The 15,288-nt window shown below is 47.8% G+C and overlaps 1 protein-coding gene across 7 annotated transcripts in view; it reads right to left on the bottom strand.

The window, feature by feature from the left end:
• The window catches only part of CENPU (centromere protein U), a 620,628-nt gene that overhangs the window by 68,625 nt on the left and 536,715 nt on the right, over positions 1 to 15,288 (bottom strand). For all 7 annotated transcript variants that reach the window (XM_085641915.1, XM_085641914.1, XM_085641912.1 and 4 more), the window contains exon 13: positions 14,665 to 14,726. In XM_085641915.1, the coding sequence (XP_085498041.1) occupies positions 14,665 to 14,726 (62 nt within the window). The remainder of the gene's footprint in view (positions 1 to 14,664; positions 14,727 to 15,288) is intronic.

Raw genomic sequence — 15,288 nt, forward strand, 5'->3', positions numbered from 1 at the left:
ACACAATTGCAAGGAACTCTTCAACATCGTCAAAGAGCTCTCCAACCCCAACGCCGGAAACAACGACATCACCCCATCGCAAGACCTCTGCAATTCCCTCGCCTCCTACTTCCACAACAAGATCGCGGACATACACAACAGCTTCAGCACTCAACCGACGCACGCCACAACCGAAACAACGCCCCCCACCACCACCCTCCGCGCCTGGACTCCGATCAGCACCGAAGACACCATTCGCATGATGAACTCCATCCACTCCGGATGTCCGACCGACCCCTGCCCTCACCACGTCTTCAACAAGGCCGACGCGGTCATCGCACCCCACCTACGGGACATCATCAACACCTCCTTCGACACCGCCACCTTCCCGGAGAGCTGGAAGCATGCCGAACTCAGCGCCCTTCTAAAGAAACCTACAGCGGACCCCACCGAACTCAAGAATTACCGCCCCATCTCGCTCCTCCCGTTCCCAGCCAAAGTCATAGAGAAGACCGTCAACAAGCAGCTGGCCGCCTTCCTCGAGACGAATGGATCCCTCGACCCCTCCCAGTCTGGCTTCCGAGCCAACCACAGCACCGAAACCGCCCTCATCGCTGCCACCGATGACATCCGAGCCCTGATGGACAACGGAGAAACAGCGGCCCTCATCCTCCTAGACCTCTCTGCGGCATTCGACACTGTCTGCCACCGCACCCTAGTGCAGCGTCTCAGCAACGTCGGAATCCAGGAGAAGGCACTGGAATGGATCATCTCCTTCCTCGACGGAAGAACACAGAGAGTCCGTCTACCACCGTACAAGTCAGAGGCCACCGAAGTCATCTTCGGCGTCCCTCAAGGATCCTCGCTGAGCCCCACCCTCTTCAACGTCTACATGAGTCCCCTCGCAGCCATCGCACGCCAACACAACCTCAACATCATCTCCTACGCCGACGACACCCAGCTGATCCTCTCCCTGACCAACGACCCCGCCGCCAGAGCCAACCTTCACGAAGGGATGAAAGACGTAGCCGAGTGGATGACGACCAGCCGACTGAAACTGAACTCAGACAAGACGGAAGCCCTCATCCTGGGCTCCTCGCCCTCCGCCTGGAACGACTCCTGGTGGCCCCCCGCCCTGGGCTGCGCACCCAAACCGACAGACCACGCACGCAACCTGGGCTTCATCCTGGACTCCTCCCTCTCCATGACCAGACAAGTCAACGCCGTCTCCTCGTCATGCTTCTACATCCTGCGCATGCTACGGAAGATCTTCCGGTGGATCCCCACCGAGACCAGGAAGACGGTCACCCAGGCCCTCGTCACCAGCCGACTGGACTACGGCAACGCCCTCTACGCCGGAACCACCGCCAAGCTCCAGAAGAGACTCCAGCGGATCCAGAACGCCTCAGCCAGACTCATCCTCGACATCCCACGTCACAGCCACATCTCCGGACATCTGAAAGACCTGCATTGGCTCCCCGTCAACAAAAGAATCACCTTCCGCCTCCTCACCCACGCACACAAAGCCCTACACGATCAAGGCCCGAGCTACCTCAACAACCGCATCAACTTCTACGCTCCCAAACGACATCTCCGATCAGCCAGCCACGCCCTCGCCGCCGTCCCCCGTATCCGAAGAACGACAACAGGAGGAAGATCCTTCTCCTCCTACCTGGCCGCCAAGACTTGGAACTCCCTCCCTCCCGACCTGCGCCTGACCCAAGACCACCTCTCCTTCAGGAAGAAGCTCAAGACCGGGCTATTCGAGCAGTAGCGGCACTCCCCCCCCCCCCCCCCCCTAGCGCCTTGAGACCCTCCGGGTAGGTAGCGCGCTATATAAATGTCTGTGATTGATTGATTGAAGTACTATTCAATAGAATTACATCAAACTAACCAAGAAGGAGTAGTTTCTTACCTGTAACTCCAGTTCTGTAGTAGGGGTATCTCTGTTATAGTCATAATCTATGAATAGTCCCGCCCATGTGCGGGGACCCCGGAGCAATCAAAATATCTCTTAAGGTGTCCTGCATTTGCAAACCTGCAAAGACACTTAAGAGACAGACAAAATAATACAGCCTAATACAACATGGCTGCACTGGCCAGCACTTCATCTGAAGTGAACACAAAAGCCAAACTAAAGTTTTAAATGTCATTTTTATTCACATCTGACATGTACCTTTAGTGTATCACACTCCCTTCACCAAAATCCCTTTAAACAATAGAGAGGAAGGGGTGGACAGACAAGCCCTATAGGCTGTCATTATGTGTCTGCTAAAGGGATACCGTGCCTTTAAGGAACTCTCCAGAGACCCCCGGTATCCCAGGATGCACAGCCAAAGCAAGTTACTTTCAGTTCTTTTTTCCGGCTCCTGCTAGCAGGACCCTGGAGCTTGAGCTCTACCCTTTTGGGTGGATATTTGGATTAAATGTTGGTTTTTTGATAAAATAGTTTGTTCATTCGACGTCTAGAGCCTTTCTCTACTGCATCCTGCAATTTGGTGCAGTTTGACCCACTCTTAGCATGGCTTTATTTGATAAATGCCCTGAGTGTGGGAGGAAAAAGGCCAAGACGGACCCACATGATGTCTGTATCCTCTGCTTATCATCTTCACATGTCCCTGCTACATGTGACATCTGCAAGACCTTCTCCAAGAGGACCCTGAGGGACAGAGAGAAGATTCGCCTCCAGGGACAGGAGAAGCAGAGGACAGGTGGGGCTTCGGGGCATGGAGGATCTCATTCCCCTTCCTCTGCCCATGCTTCAGCCGCTGGAGGGACCTCCGGGCAGAAAAAGGAGCAGAAACGGCACCTACCGGCTGGTAGGTCGCGTTCGACGTCGAAGGCGACGACGTCGACGGCGAGAGGTAAAGCACCGGTGTGTTCGCCGTCGATCCAGGGCTCTGGATCTCGGCGTTCTCGACGTTCGACGTCGAGAGAGGGGCCGGCGAGACCTAGGACTAGGTCGCCGTCGAGGATTCCACAGTCGACGTCGACACACCATCGACGTCGTACCGAGCCCCACAGACAGCGCAGCTCGCCGTCGAGGCGACTCCGCTCGTCTCCTTCGCCGTCGACTTATGGATCAACGACATCGACGCCGAGACGCCGGCGACTGCCGTCGAAACGAAGGAGATGGCCGTCGAGGCACAGATCGCCGTCGAGGCACAGATCGCCGTCGAGGCACAGATCGCCGTCGAGGCGGAGGAGATCGACATCGAGGCGAAGGGGATCGACGTCGAGGAGGCATCGCTCCCCGTCGAAGTCGAGAGGATCTCCGTTGACCCGCCGTTCGACGTCGAGGGGCCACCGTTCGACGTCGGGGGGACGCCGAACGGCGAGGAGACGCCATACGAGGTCAACGCTCAGTTCGACGTCGAGGACATCTGGTAACACGTCTTCGGTGATTACGATCTCCAGTCGTGGATCTAGGAGGAGAAGGCGCTCCCCCTCGTTCACTTCAGCACGGGACAGGCCCGCCAAGAAGAGAAGGGTGGACGGGAGTCCGGACAGTGCTGGTCCGGGTTCTCCTGCAAGGAGTGATGGAGCTCCGCAGCCTCTCCCTCAGCCGCTGCCTCAGAAGCCTCCTACGTCTCCTCCTCCTCCTCCTCCTCCTCCTCCTCCTCCTCCTCCGAAGCGACCTACGCCACCTCCGGTGCCACAGCTCCCGCCGTCTCCTCGGCTGCCGGCGATTCCTAAGGCTCCACGCAGACCGAGGTCACGCTCTCGATCTCGCCGGAGGTCACGGAGCAGACACAGATCGTCCACTCACACAAGGCATGGACGACGGAGATATAGATCTCGTTCCAGAGGCACGAGGTATACGGACTCTTCTGGCAATGGACGGCTCTCCCCCTCGTTGTCGGAAACACCGCCTACTCGAATCTCGCCGGTGGATGATATTGCCACTTTCCAGGATGTACTGATGAGGGGGGCGGCAAAATTGGGAATCTCAGTAGCAGTCCCGGTTCCCACTACCTCTGTGATATTTGAGACATTGCACAAGGCTCACCTGTCACGGCCCCTCCTTCCTCTGGTTCCAGGTTTGGAGGAACCAGCCATGGAGGTCTTCTTGACACCAGCCGTGGTGAAGTCTGCTCCCTCACGGTTGCAGAAAAAGTACAGGGCCCCTGATTCGGACCCGGCGTTCCTCAGGGTGGACCCTCCCCCGGACTCTGTCATTGTGGTTGCGGCTTGTAAACAACACTCCACGACGCCCTCTTCCACGGCTCCTCTGAATAAGGAGAGTCGCAAGATGGACTCCTTGGGGAGGAGGATGTGCTCTACGTCGGCCACGACTATGAAGGCTGCTAGCGCTTCCGCTCTGTTGGGTCGCTATGACCGATCGCTTTGGGACTCTCTGCAACAGTTTGCTGCCTCCCTGCCTAGGGATAAAAGGGAGGACTTCCAGGAGGTGTTGAACGAGGGCATGATGGTCTCCAACCAGATCATTAGTGTGGCGGGGGATGTATCGTTGCTGGCGGCCCATGGGTACTGTCATGGAGTACACATGAGGAGACATTCCTGGCTGAGGCGCAGCAAAAGATTGCTAACTTGCCTTTCTCTGGCACGACGCTGTTCGGGTCTCATGCGGATGACGAGATGACCAGCATGAAGGCCGAAGCAGAAACCCTGAAGGCCGTGGGGTTGGAAAAACCCAAGGAACAGAAGAGGTCCTTCCGTTCCTATGGCAGGCGTTATTCTAAGCAGCGCGGCCAAGGGCGTCAGTCTGGTCAATCACAACAACACCAGCAACAACAACAGTTCCCGAGGCAGTCCTTTCAAAAGCGCCAGAGGGGCAGAGGCCAGCATCAATCCTCGTCGGGGAACAAAGGCCCGGCAGGGTCGAAGCCCTGAAAGGTCACTTCCCCCTCATCCGTTACCCGCTCCGGTGGGGGGAAGTATTCAATACTACCTGGCAGAGTGGAGGACAATAACTCAGGACAAGTGGGTGCTGAATATTGTTTGCAATGGATACAGTCTTCGTTTCACCAGCCAGCCTCCACAGATTCCACCAGTGCGCTCTCCCTACATGGTGCGAGAGCTCCAGTGGGAGGCGGACGTTCTGTTAAAGAAGAAGGCGATAGAAACTGTTCCTTTGAGGCAAAAAGGAAAAGGTCTTTACTCCAGGTTCTTTCTCGTCAGAAAAAAGGACAAGAACGAGTTCAGGCCTATTCTAGATCTGCGTCAAGCAAACAAGTGGATCCGCAGAGAAAAGTTTCGTATGTTGTCCCTGCATCAGATTTACCCTCAGTTGCATCGAGGAGACTGGCTGTGCGCCATAGATCTGCAGGACGCTTACTTTCATGTGCCGATCGCACAAAAGCATCGCAAGTTCCTGAGGTTTCTGGTAGGCAACAACCATTACCAGTATACAGTACTCCCGTTTGGTCTGAAGTCTGCACCAAGGACGTTCTCCAAGTGCATGGCGGTGGTGGCAGCACACTTGCGGAAGAACAAAGTGTTTGTGTATCCATACCTGGACGATTGGCTGATCAAAGCTTCCACGTACCAGGAAGCCCAGTGTCATTTCAACAGGACAGCTGCCTTGCTTCATCGCCTGGGACTGCACATCAACATGTAGAAGTCAGTGCCGATCCCTGTGCAGTGTCTCCAGTACTTGGGGGCCTCAGTCAATACTTTGAACGCAAGCGTGTGTCCTTCGGAGGAGAGACGCTTATCGATCCGTGGGAAGGCCCTGCACCTCCTCTCAGCCCACTTTCCTACAGTGAGGACGGTGTCCTCTTTACTGGGGTCGATGGCTTCCTGCATCTTTCTCACCCCCAATGCACGTCTGCATATGAGGCCTCTGCAGGAATGTCTGGAGGATCAATGGGACCAGAGGCGGGGGCGTTGGGAGGACAAGATTCATCTGTCCCAACACGCTCTACAGTCTCTGAAATGGCGGTGCTCCTCAGAGAATGTCTGCAAGGGGACTCCCTTTCACAAGGATATTCCGGTCCAGACCATAGTGACCGATGCGTCTCTCCAGGGCTGGGGAGCGCATTCGGGCCCTCTTCAGATTCAGGGGATATGGTCACAGACGGAGATGACTTACCACATCAACTTTTTGGAACTCAGAGCAGTACACTTGGCCCTGAAGGCGTTCCATCCCTCCTTCAAGACGAACTCCCTGCTAGTTCAGACGGACAATACTACTACCATGTATTACCTCAACAAGCAGGGGGGCTCCCATTCACGCACGCTGTCTCGGGAGGCACAGACGATCTGGAATTGGCTGGTGGCCAGGGACCTAACGATCACGGCATCCCATCTGCCGGGAGTGCAGAATGCCCAAGCCGATGCGCTCAGCAGGCTCGTTCAAGAAAATCACGAGTGGGTGCTAAACGACGACGTGCTCAGAGACGTCTTCGCAGAGTGGGGCACTCCAGATATCGATCTGTTCGCTACGGCAGAAAACAGCAAATGCCGCGACTTCGCGTCCAGGTACTACCAACCAGGGACACTGGGGAATGCCCTATGGATCAGCTGGTCCAACAGCTTTCTCTACGCCTTTCCACCCATTCCCCTGATTCCGGCGGTGCTGATCAAGCTGTCGCAATCCAGAGCCAGGATGATCCTGATTGCTCCGGAGTGGCCGAGGCAATGGTGGTTCACCAACCTTCTTCACCGGTCTGTTCTGCCACACCGGCGCCTGCCGTGTCGGCCGGACCTTCTCACGAAATTCGGAGGACAGATGGTTCACCCCAATCTCTCGTCCTTGAGTTTGGCAGCATGGCTCCTGAGCTAGTGCAGTATGGACACTTGAACCTACCTCAGGACTGTATGGAGATCTTGAAAGAGGCGAAGCGACCGTCTACGAGGACTTCTTACGCCTATAAGTGGAAGAGATTCTGCTTATGGTGCACGGCAAAGGACATTGACCCTACATCCTGTAAAGAAGATGTTATTTTGCCTTATCTGCTGCAGTTAGCTCAATCTGGGCTTAACTTTCAGTCTATTAAAGTTCATCTCGCAGCTTTGACTGCGTATAGAAAGGGCCCTTCCCAAACCTCATTTTTTCAAATCCCTGTGATTAAAGATTTTTGGGAGGGTTTGCGTAAGGTGTTTCCCCCTGTTAGACGACCTTCTCCACCATGGGAATTGAACGTGGTGTTGTCCAGATTAATGAGGGAGCCTTTTGAGCCTATTCATAAGGCTTCTTTGCAGCATTTGTCCTGGAAGGCTGCCTTCCTTGTGGCCATTACATCGGCCAGGAGGGTAAGTGAGATTCAGGCTCTGTGTTGTCAAGAGCCGTATACTGTATTCCATGCTTCTAAAGTAGTGATGCGTACTCATCCTAAATTTTTGCCTAAAGTGATATCTGATTTCCATGGAAATCAAATGATAACTTTGCCTACATTTTTTCAGCATCCCTCCTCTCCGGCGGAGAGGTCTCTGCATTCACTAGATGTGCATAGGGTGTTGAAATTCTATCTAGATAAGACAAAAGACATCCGCAGGTCGGATCAACTGTTTGTGAATTATGGTTCAGTAAGAACTGGTCTAGCTACCTCAAAACAGTCCATCTCCAGATGGATTGTGTCCTGTATTCAGCTTTGTTATCAGAAAGCTAATAAGACGTTAGGGGGTAAGCCTACAGCGCATTCGACTAGGGGCAAAGCAGCTACTACAGCTTTGCTTAGGAATGTTCCAATTGCTGACATTTGTAAGGCTGCCACCTGGAAGTCGGTCCATACGTTTACAAAGCATTACTGCCTGGATTGTGATGCTAGGGCAGATGCGCAGGTTGGACAGGCTTCGCTGAGGAATTTGTTTGCACAGTGATTTGTTGGTCTTTGGTTTTTTACTCCACCGCTGTTTGTTGGTTGGGATGGGCTTGCTATTCTATTCATAGATTATGACTATACACAGAGATCCCCTACTACAGAAGGAGTAGTTTCTTACCTGTAACTCCAGTTCTGTAGTAGGGGTATCTCTGTTATAGTCATAAGCGACCCTCCCTCCTCCCCGGTGGAGTAAACTGACAGTATCAGGCCTGTTGTTATACACCTTCAAAAAGAACTGAAAGTAACTTGCTTTGGCTGTGCATCCTGGGATACCGGGGGTCTCTGGAGAGTCCCTTAAAGGCACGGTATCCCTTTAGCAGACACATAATGACAGCCTATAGGGCTTGTCTGTCCACCCCTTCCTCTCTATTGTTTAAAGGGATTTTGGTGAAGGGAGTGTGATACACTAAAGGTACATGTCAGATGTGAATAAAAATGACATTTAAAACTTTATTTTGGCTTTTGTGTTCACTTCAGATGAAGTGCTGGCCAGTGCAGCCATGTTGTATTAGGCTGTATTATTTTGTCTGTCTCTTAAGTGTCTTTGCAGGTTTGCAAATGCAGGACACCTTAAGAGATATTTTGATTGCTCCGGGGTCCTATACACAGAGATCCCCTACTACAGAAACGTTTTAGAGTCAGGACCTACCTTCTTCTGGGGTAAAATTCACCCACTTCAAATAACAATGGGCAGAATTAAGCCCTTGACCCTCGCCCTCTTTACTGTGTCTTACTGTTGATAGGCATTGGCTTGCTAGCTTGCTGTCATGGACAAATTAGGTTATTTATGAATCTTCACTCCATGTTTCATCGAGTGTTCCTCCCGCTTGGTACATTTTTCTTCTGTCTTGGAGTCCTAGAACCTAACACGGGAAACCACCTCATACAATGAGTCCTGATTATTAGTTTGGTATTATTTATGGCTTTCGGTCCTTTTTGGGTTCTGTGAGAGGCTAGTTAGATATGTGGAGCTCTGTGTAGATGGGAATTATAACATTTTACTGCTCTGCATATTGTATTGCTTACCTAGCCCATTACTCCCTTTCCGGCTAGGATACAAACCCTGAGATTTGGATTAAATAAAGCTATCCTCATTCCACACTCACGAAAGAGAGAAAATCTGATATTATCCTAATTACACATTTTAGTGGCACTCTCCTCTACATCTGGCCAACCTTAAAAATGTTTAAGGAGATTTCTTAAAAAACATTGGAAGCCAAGTTATTCTTTCCGGTCACATTTATATAGGGAGAAATTGCCTTTTTGTGGGGTACGGGGTTCCTTCTTACTGCATGACCCCTCTCCATCTTACTGCATGACCCCTCTCCATCGTGATGGTAAATCTTTCTTTAGAATCACATATTCAATAAAGTGTGTTATTGCTACTTACCACATGAGTAGGGCACACGCTGCCATTATTACGCAGCACCTTTTAGAAGGTCGGGGTATGACTTTTGAAACCCTTTCTTTTCCAGTCCGGAGTTTGATTCGGTTTTCTGCAGATGTGTGGTTGTCAGGGGAGGTTTGTCAGTTTGAATGCCTTTTTGGTGGGTCAAACTAGAGAGCCGAACAAAATTGCTGATGTACTTCTTAGGTTAGTAAAAGTACCCAGTGCAATGTGTGTTAAGTAGCTGACAGTAGCAAATGCTGAGTGATGCAGTTGGTTAAATAACTCACTTTGCTATCCCGCACTTTTTGAAAGCAGTGCTCTGCAGATTACACACAGGGATATGCAATAGGTACATTAATCTCCTAGGATATCCCACTGAATACTTAATCTGCAACTTCCAATGCATGGCTATATTTCAAATATATATATATATCACCTACTGGCGGTCGCCAGTAGGTAGTTATAGTTAGGACCTTGAAAAAAAAATATATATATATATATATATATATATATATATATATATATATATATATATATATATATATATATATATATATATATATATATATATATATATATATATATATATATATATATATATATATATATATATATATATATATATATATATATATATATATATATATATATATATATATATATATATATATATATATATATATATATATATATATATATATATATATATATATATATATATATATATATATATATATATATATATATATATATATATATATATATATATATATATATCTGCTCCAGAAAACTCCACTCTGCGAATGAAGGGGACCGCACACGGCAAGGTTTCTCGATGCGATTATTTATTCCATATTCGAGAAAACAGCAGTAACACCAGGACGCGTTTCGGCGTTCGCGCCTTTTTCGACTGAGTTACAAAGTGCAGCTTGTTCGAGCAATACTATATCCGGTTCGTGAATTCTAATTCCGGTTCAAAATCATAAACAGAGTAAAAAGACTTCACATTATGTCTCGGACTGTGCTAACATTGAGAGAAAATATATATATAACACATTTTATATTAAGTGCAGTTCATTTGTTTTTCACTCTATTTTGTAAAGTTCAACAATGCAAATAGAAAATAAAAACATAATGATAAAAAAATGAATTTATCGACAGGCGGGCATTGTTAGAGAGATTCTTACTCTATGTGTGCCAAGTCAACCAACAATGATTTCTGATGTAATTAAAGCAAAATTGAGCCCTGTATGGGCAGGCAACATTAACTTAATTAAAGGTTATCTCTAATATAGTATTATTATATATATATTACCTACTGGCGGTCGCCAGTAGGTAGTTATAGTTATAGTTAGGACCGAGTTTCCATAGGAAAGCTCAAAATTCTATTTTGAATAACTTTGGCGCCGATTGGCGAATCTTCGCGAAATTTTCAAAACTAATGGGGCGCTCCGTTCAGCTCCTACCCTGAAAGTCTCGGGGTGATTCGTCAAGCGGGGGCTGAGAAAAAGGGGGGGTCCCAAAACACGTTTTCCCCATGGATTTTTCCATAGGGACTTTAGTCGCAGCTACAGCCCGAACGGCTGAACAGAATTATGTGAAATTTGGCAGAGAGGTAGCCATAAGGTCCATGAAGTGCCTTTTGCAGGTTTGGTGTAAATCTGTAAAGTATTTCCAGAGAAAATAGCATTTAAAACAATATATATATCTATACCGTGCGAGCACCCTAACGTGCGCGAGCGTAATTCTGATTGGTGGTTACATGTTAGTCAACGTTCGAATCGGTCGAAATCAGGAAGTGTCGGCCGCCATTTTGTTTGTTTTCAGTGCGAGAGTGAAAAAGGAAGGTGGCGAACATGAAAAGGGGGCAGGGTAGAGAGTTCCTGACCCCCTAGCCTTTGTCAGGGGGTCCCTGGAAGACCCCGAAGGCAAATTTTTTTTTATTTTTTTTAAAAATCTCGGGGGTGCGCGCATCCTGAAAAACCCCCCCAAATTTTTTTTTTTTTTTCTTTTTTAAATCGCAGGGTGAATACCAAAAAAAAAAAAAAAAAAATTTTTAATACGTAGTTTATTGTAAAATAAATATATAAAAAAAATAATACATAAATAAATTAGCATTTAAGAAACCGTACAAATTCAGATAACTATAACTCGCGCGACCGCCACTCTATCACAAGGATGATGTCATCAGTGATGTCATGAGTGATGCCACTGACCATGTCATGAGTGATGTAATATGTGACGTCATGTGCAGTGGATTGCGGGCGCGCGAGTTATAGTTATCTGAACTAACTATAACGGGGGAATTTCATTGGTTTTTTACGAGTGAAATATCCACCTAACTATAACATGTGTGAAACCTATGGTTTTCTAAGTGAATTTGCAAGATTTTTTAAATGCTAATTCCTAACTATAACGTGTGTGAAACCTATGGTTTTTTCAGTGAATATATATATATATATATATGTATATATAAGTATATATATTAATCTATCCTGAACAACTTGTTGTACCGTATGCCATTGGTAGATCTGCGTCATGTGATCAAGTCCCCCAGGAGGGATGAAACGCGTAATGGCCATCTTGTTTGTCTGAGTTCTCTGAATAAACAAGCAGACATTTGACAAGAATCCCGTGGTCCGTGCTCCCTTGTACTCAGCTGGTTTGACACGAGTGAGGAGAGTTCTTTGCTGATATATATATATATATATATATATACACACACAAGTTTTTCCATTTTATGCAACATAGAAAACACATCATAATGTCAGCAGTAGAACCTCACAGTTTTAGCAGAAAATGGCCACTCGATATAAGCATAAGCTCTTTACATAGGCATACAATATTGTACTTACAAGACATAATCATTAACCTAGTCAAAGAGGGTTGGTGCTGTGGAGTCCCATAGGGGCATAAGATATTGTCACTTGTCTTCTCCTCCATTTTGTCTTTCCCCTTGCGGGCGGCAGCAGCTTCATTGAGGGCAGCGCCAGGCGGATTCACAGAGTCTTACTTGTTTGTGGGAAACACTTGGTGTTGTCTGCATGCGCAGAAGGATTTTTAATTGGCACGCAATCTGGTGATGAACCCACATGGGTGATACTTTGACTACATTTCCCATGATGCACAGCACTGACTGATACTCGCCTGAGTGTAATGATGTAACAACTGGGGTTAAATTGGTGGGAAGTGTTTGCTGCTCTTTTCTACGTGCTGCCTTAGAGAAAGGGATTGTATCCCGAAATGCGTCAGGCACTCGACTGCTTTTATGTAGCTCACCAAGACTGCCCTCTGAGAATAAATTACCTGTGAAGGAGTGCACTTCGCTTGGGGGCAACTCAGCAGTGGAACCTCACAGTTTTAGCAGAAAATGGCCACTCTACATAAGCATACGATATTGTACTTATAAGACATAATCGTTAAACTAGTCAAAGAGGGTTGGTGCTGTGGAGTCCCATAGGGGCATAAGATATTTGGTCCATTTTATCTTTCCTCTATCCCCAGCTCCTGGACTCACCACATCTCCAGGTATGCCACCTAATACATAATAGTTCAACCAGCATCCCCTTAGCTTATAAAATGTACAGGGGCAGCCTCAAGCCTCATATGTCACTCTTTCCGCCCCTATAGGTCCATTCCACTCGGCCATTCTCATTTTATTGGGACCAGCTGGGACCCCCCACATATTCACTAGATCTCGCTTAGCGATAAATGTATTGTACTTGTATAGCGCACTGCTACCCTAGGGTGTCCTGGCGCTGTACTCATACCGCTGTGGAACCCTTCCTTGCTTTTTCCTGTGAAATGTCCTCTCCTGGGCACCCCCAAGGTGAAGTCAGGCATCCAAGCGCTGTTGGGGCTGTTGTGGAGATTAAGCAAGCTATTGCCCAGAGTTGAAGAGTGGGACCCATGATTAGAATAGGCACCGAGGCGAGAAATAGCGGGTCCGAGGAAATTGAGCCCAAGACCCGCAAAGGCCGGAATTGAACCCTGGTCCCGTGCCAGACCTCTGCATCAGGGTCTGCCGCTCTAACCATTGAGCCACACTTCTCCACAAATGAGATAATGAGCCCCAAAATGCAAAATATTAGTTTTTTTCCTCAGTAAGTCTATATTATTTGAGATTCCTAGAACAACCAACTGGGAAGACATGGGGACTCACAGTCCAAGGTCCGGCCCAGTTCTTGTGTAATAGTTCTACTGCCTACCTCTATCATGCTACTGCCCTATATTGTATGTAGAAATCTGGCCCTCTCTCTATTCTATTTTAAATTCATGGGTGCTGGAGCTTGAGCCATTCAAAGAAATGTACTCCTATTATAAGATAACTGATGGATAACTTTCAACTGGATGAGGCGCAGTCTTGCCGTCAGTGACCTCACGGGGATGCCTCAGTGCTCCTGCCCAATCAAGATCCTCCAATGCGCCCACATCTTCCTCCCACCTCGTCCTCAGGTGAACCAGGTCTCTTTACATTTATGTTCTTTCCTCACCCCGTATCTCCTTTCAATCTGTGGCTCATTTCAGCTCGCTAATCCTCTTTTTTTTCTGAAATCTTCCTTCTTATCTATTATTTTGTGTTCCACTATTCCAGCTCTGTCCCCTGTGTGCTAAACTATCCATCTCATTTGATCTCTAAGCATTGTGCGTTTTCTTCTGTTGCCTTTGTGTTGTTTTATCTTCTCTCGCCTTTTCTGTCCTCATTTCCTAGCACAGTACTTTTCTTATGTTTTTCTATATTTTCCTCTGTTGCTTGCTCGTACCATTTTCTATGTCTTTGTTACTTGTTAGCCACGTGCCTTTCACCATCATTTGTCTCCTTTCCTCTTCCCCCTCAGCCTTTCTTCCTCTGCCATACTGAGCAGCGTTGATAGTGAAGTGCAAAAGAATAATCTTCAGGAAGAAACTGCGATAGTGCACCAGAGGTCGGAGGTAGCACAAAGATGCCTTGTCCAGTCCACAATCTGTCTGAGCCTCTTATCTGCTCCAGCCAGAGTAACAGCTCCAGTCACGGTCAAGACCCCTCTCCCCTCGCACTAACACTCTCAGGCGCTGTGAGCTGGTGGCTCCAACCTCCTTGCATTTACAAGGAGGACCTGAAGAGAAAAGCTGCCCAAAGTTTGATCAGTGATCCTCTCACACAAGACATGCTATAAACCTGAGCTTTAATGGCCTCGACAGGTTGTTGGATTCGGTGCACATCCATCGGATTCTTTGTTATTCACAGTTAGGAAATTGGGATGATGAAGAGTCACTGCTGAAGTACACGGGCATGTAAATAATACCGCGGTTTTCAAATATTACAGGGATTCCCAGTCGGATGCGGGCGATGGGCCAAATCCATACATCATCCAATGCTGGGAAAGAGTTCTTCTGTGTTGGGCATTGGGTTTCCTGTACACTGAGAGCACTGACCTATGAAATTAGTGTTAGTCTGTACATATAAACATCTGCATCGTGTTGCAAATTGTGTGTAAATAACTGCTTAGTGAAGGGGAAATCACTTACACAATGAGTTCATCATTCACTGCCAGCAAACGTTTCCTTTTCTTATTTATCTCAGCGCCGATCTAGAAAATGCAAGAAAATTATGTGATAGGTAGAAAATGCAAGTATATTTAAGTATATTTTACATGCTTATTTTGGGGCTTATCAGCATTTGGGCTAGGTCATTTTTTATTTTTCACGACAAATGCTATACCATTTGTGCTTTAAATTCGCCGAATGAACATTTCAGTGAAAAGCAATCACCACCATACAAAGTACCAATGCCCGTTTCCTTAACTACATACAACCAAAGTGCTGAGTATAAAAAATGGTCCAAATGTTCACCCAGATTAAGGCCCCGTGCCGCAACACGGTGGCCCACAGAAGGGGCAGCAGGGGCACGTGTATGATAGGGAGGTGGAAAGAAGATGGAAAGTAGAGTGTTACAGTAATTCAACAGTAATCTGGAAGCATATATAAAATATAGTTTTTGAATACCTTGGACACCCTCACCCTAGAGTAGAAACACCCCTGGACACAAACATAACCCCGCCCCTTGGTCCACCATGGCCCTACACATCTTAAACTTCTCACCCTGTCCAGGAGTCACCCAGTCTTCGTTTTCCACTTCAGGTTTCATTGAAT

Source organism: Triturus cristatus, chromosome 2_2, assembly GCF_964204655.1.
Source record: "Triturus cristatus chromosome 2_2, aTriCri1.1, whole genome shotgun sequence".
NCBI lineage: Eukaryota > Metazoa > Chordata > Amphibia > Caudata > Salamandridae > Triturus > Triturus cristatus.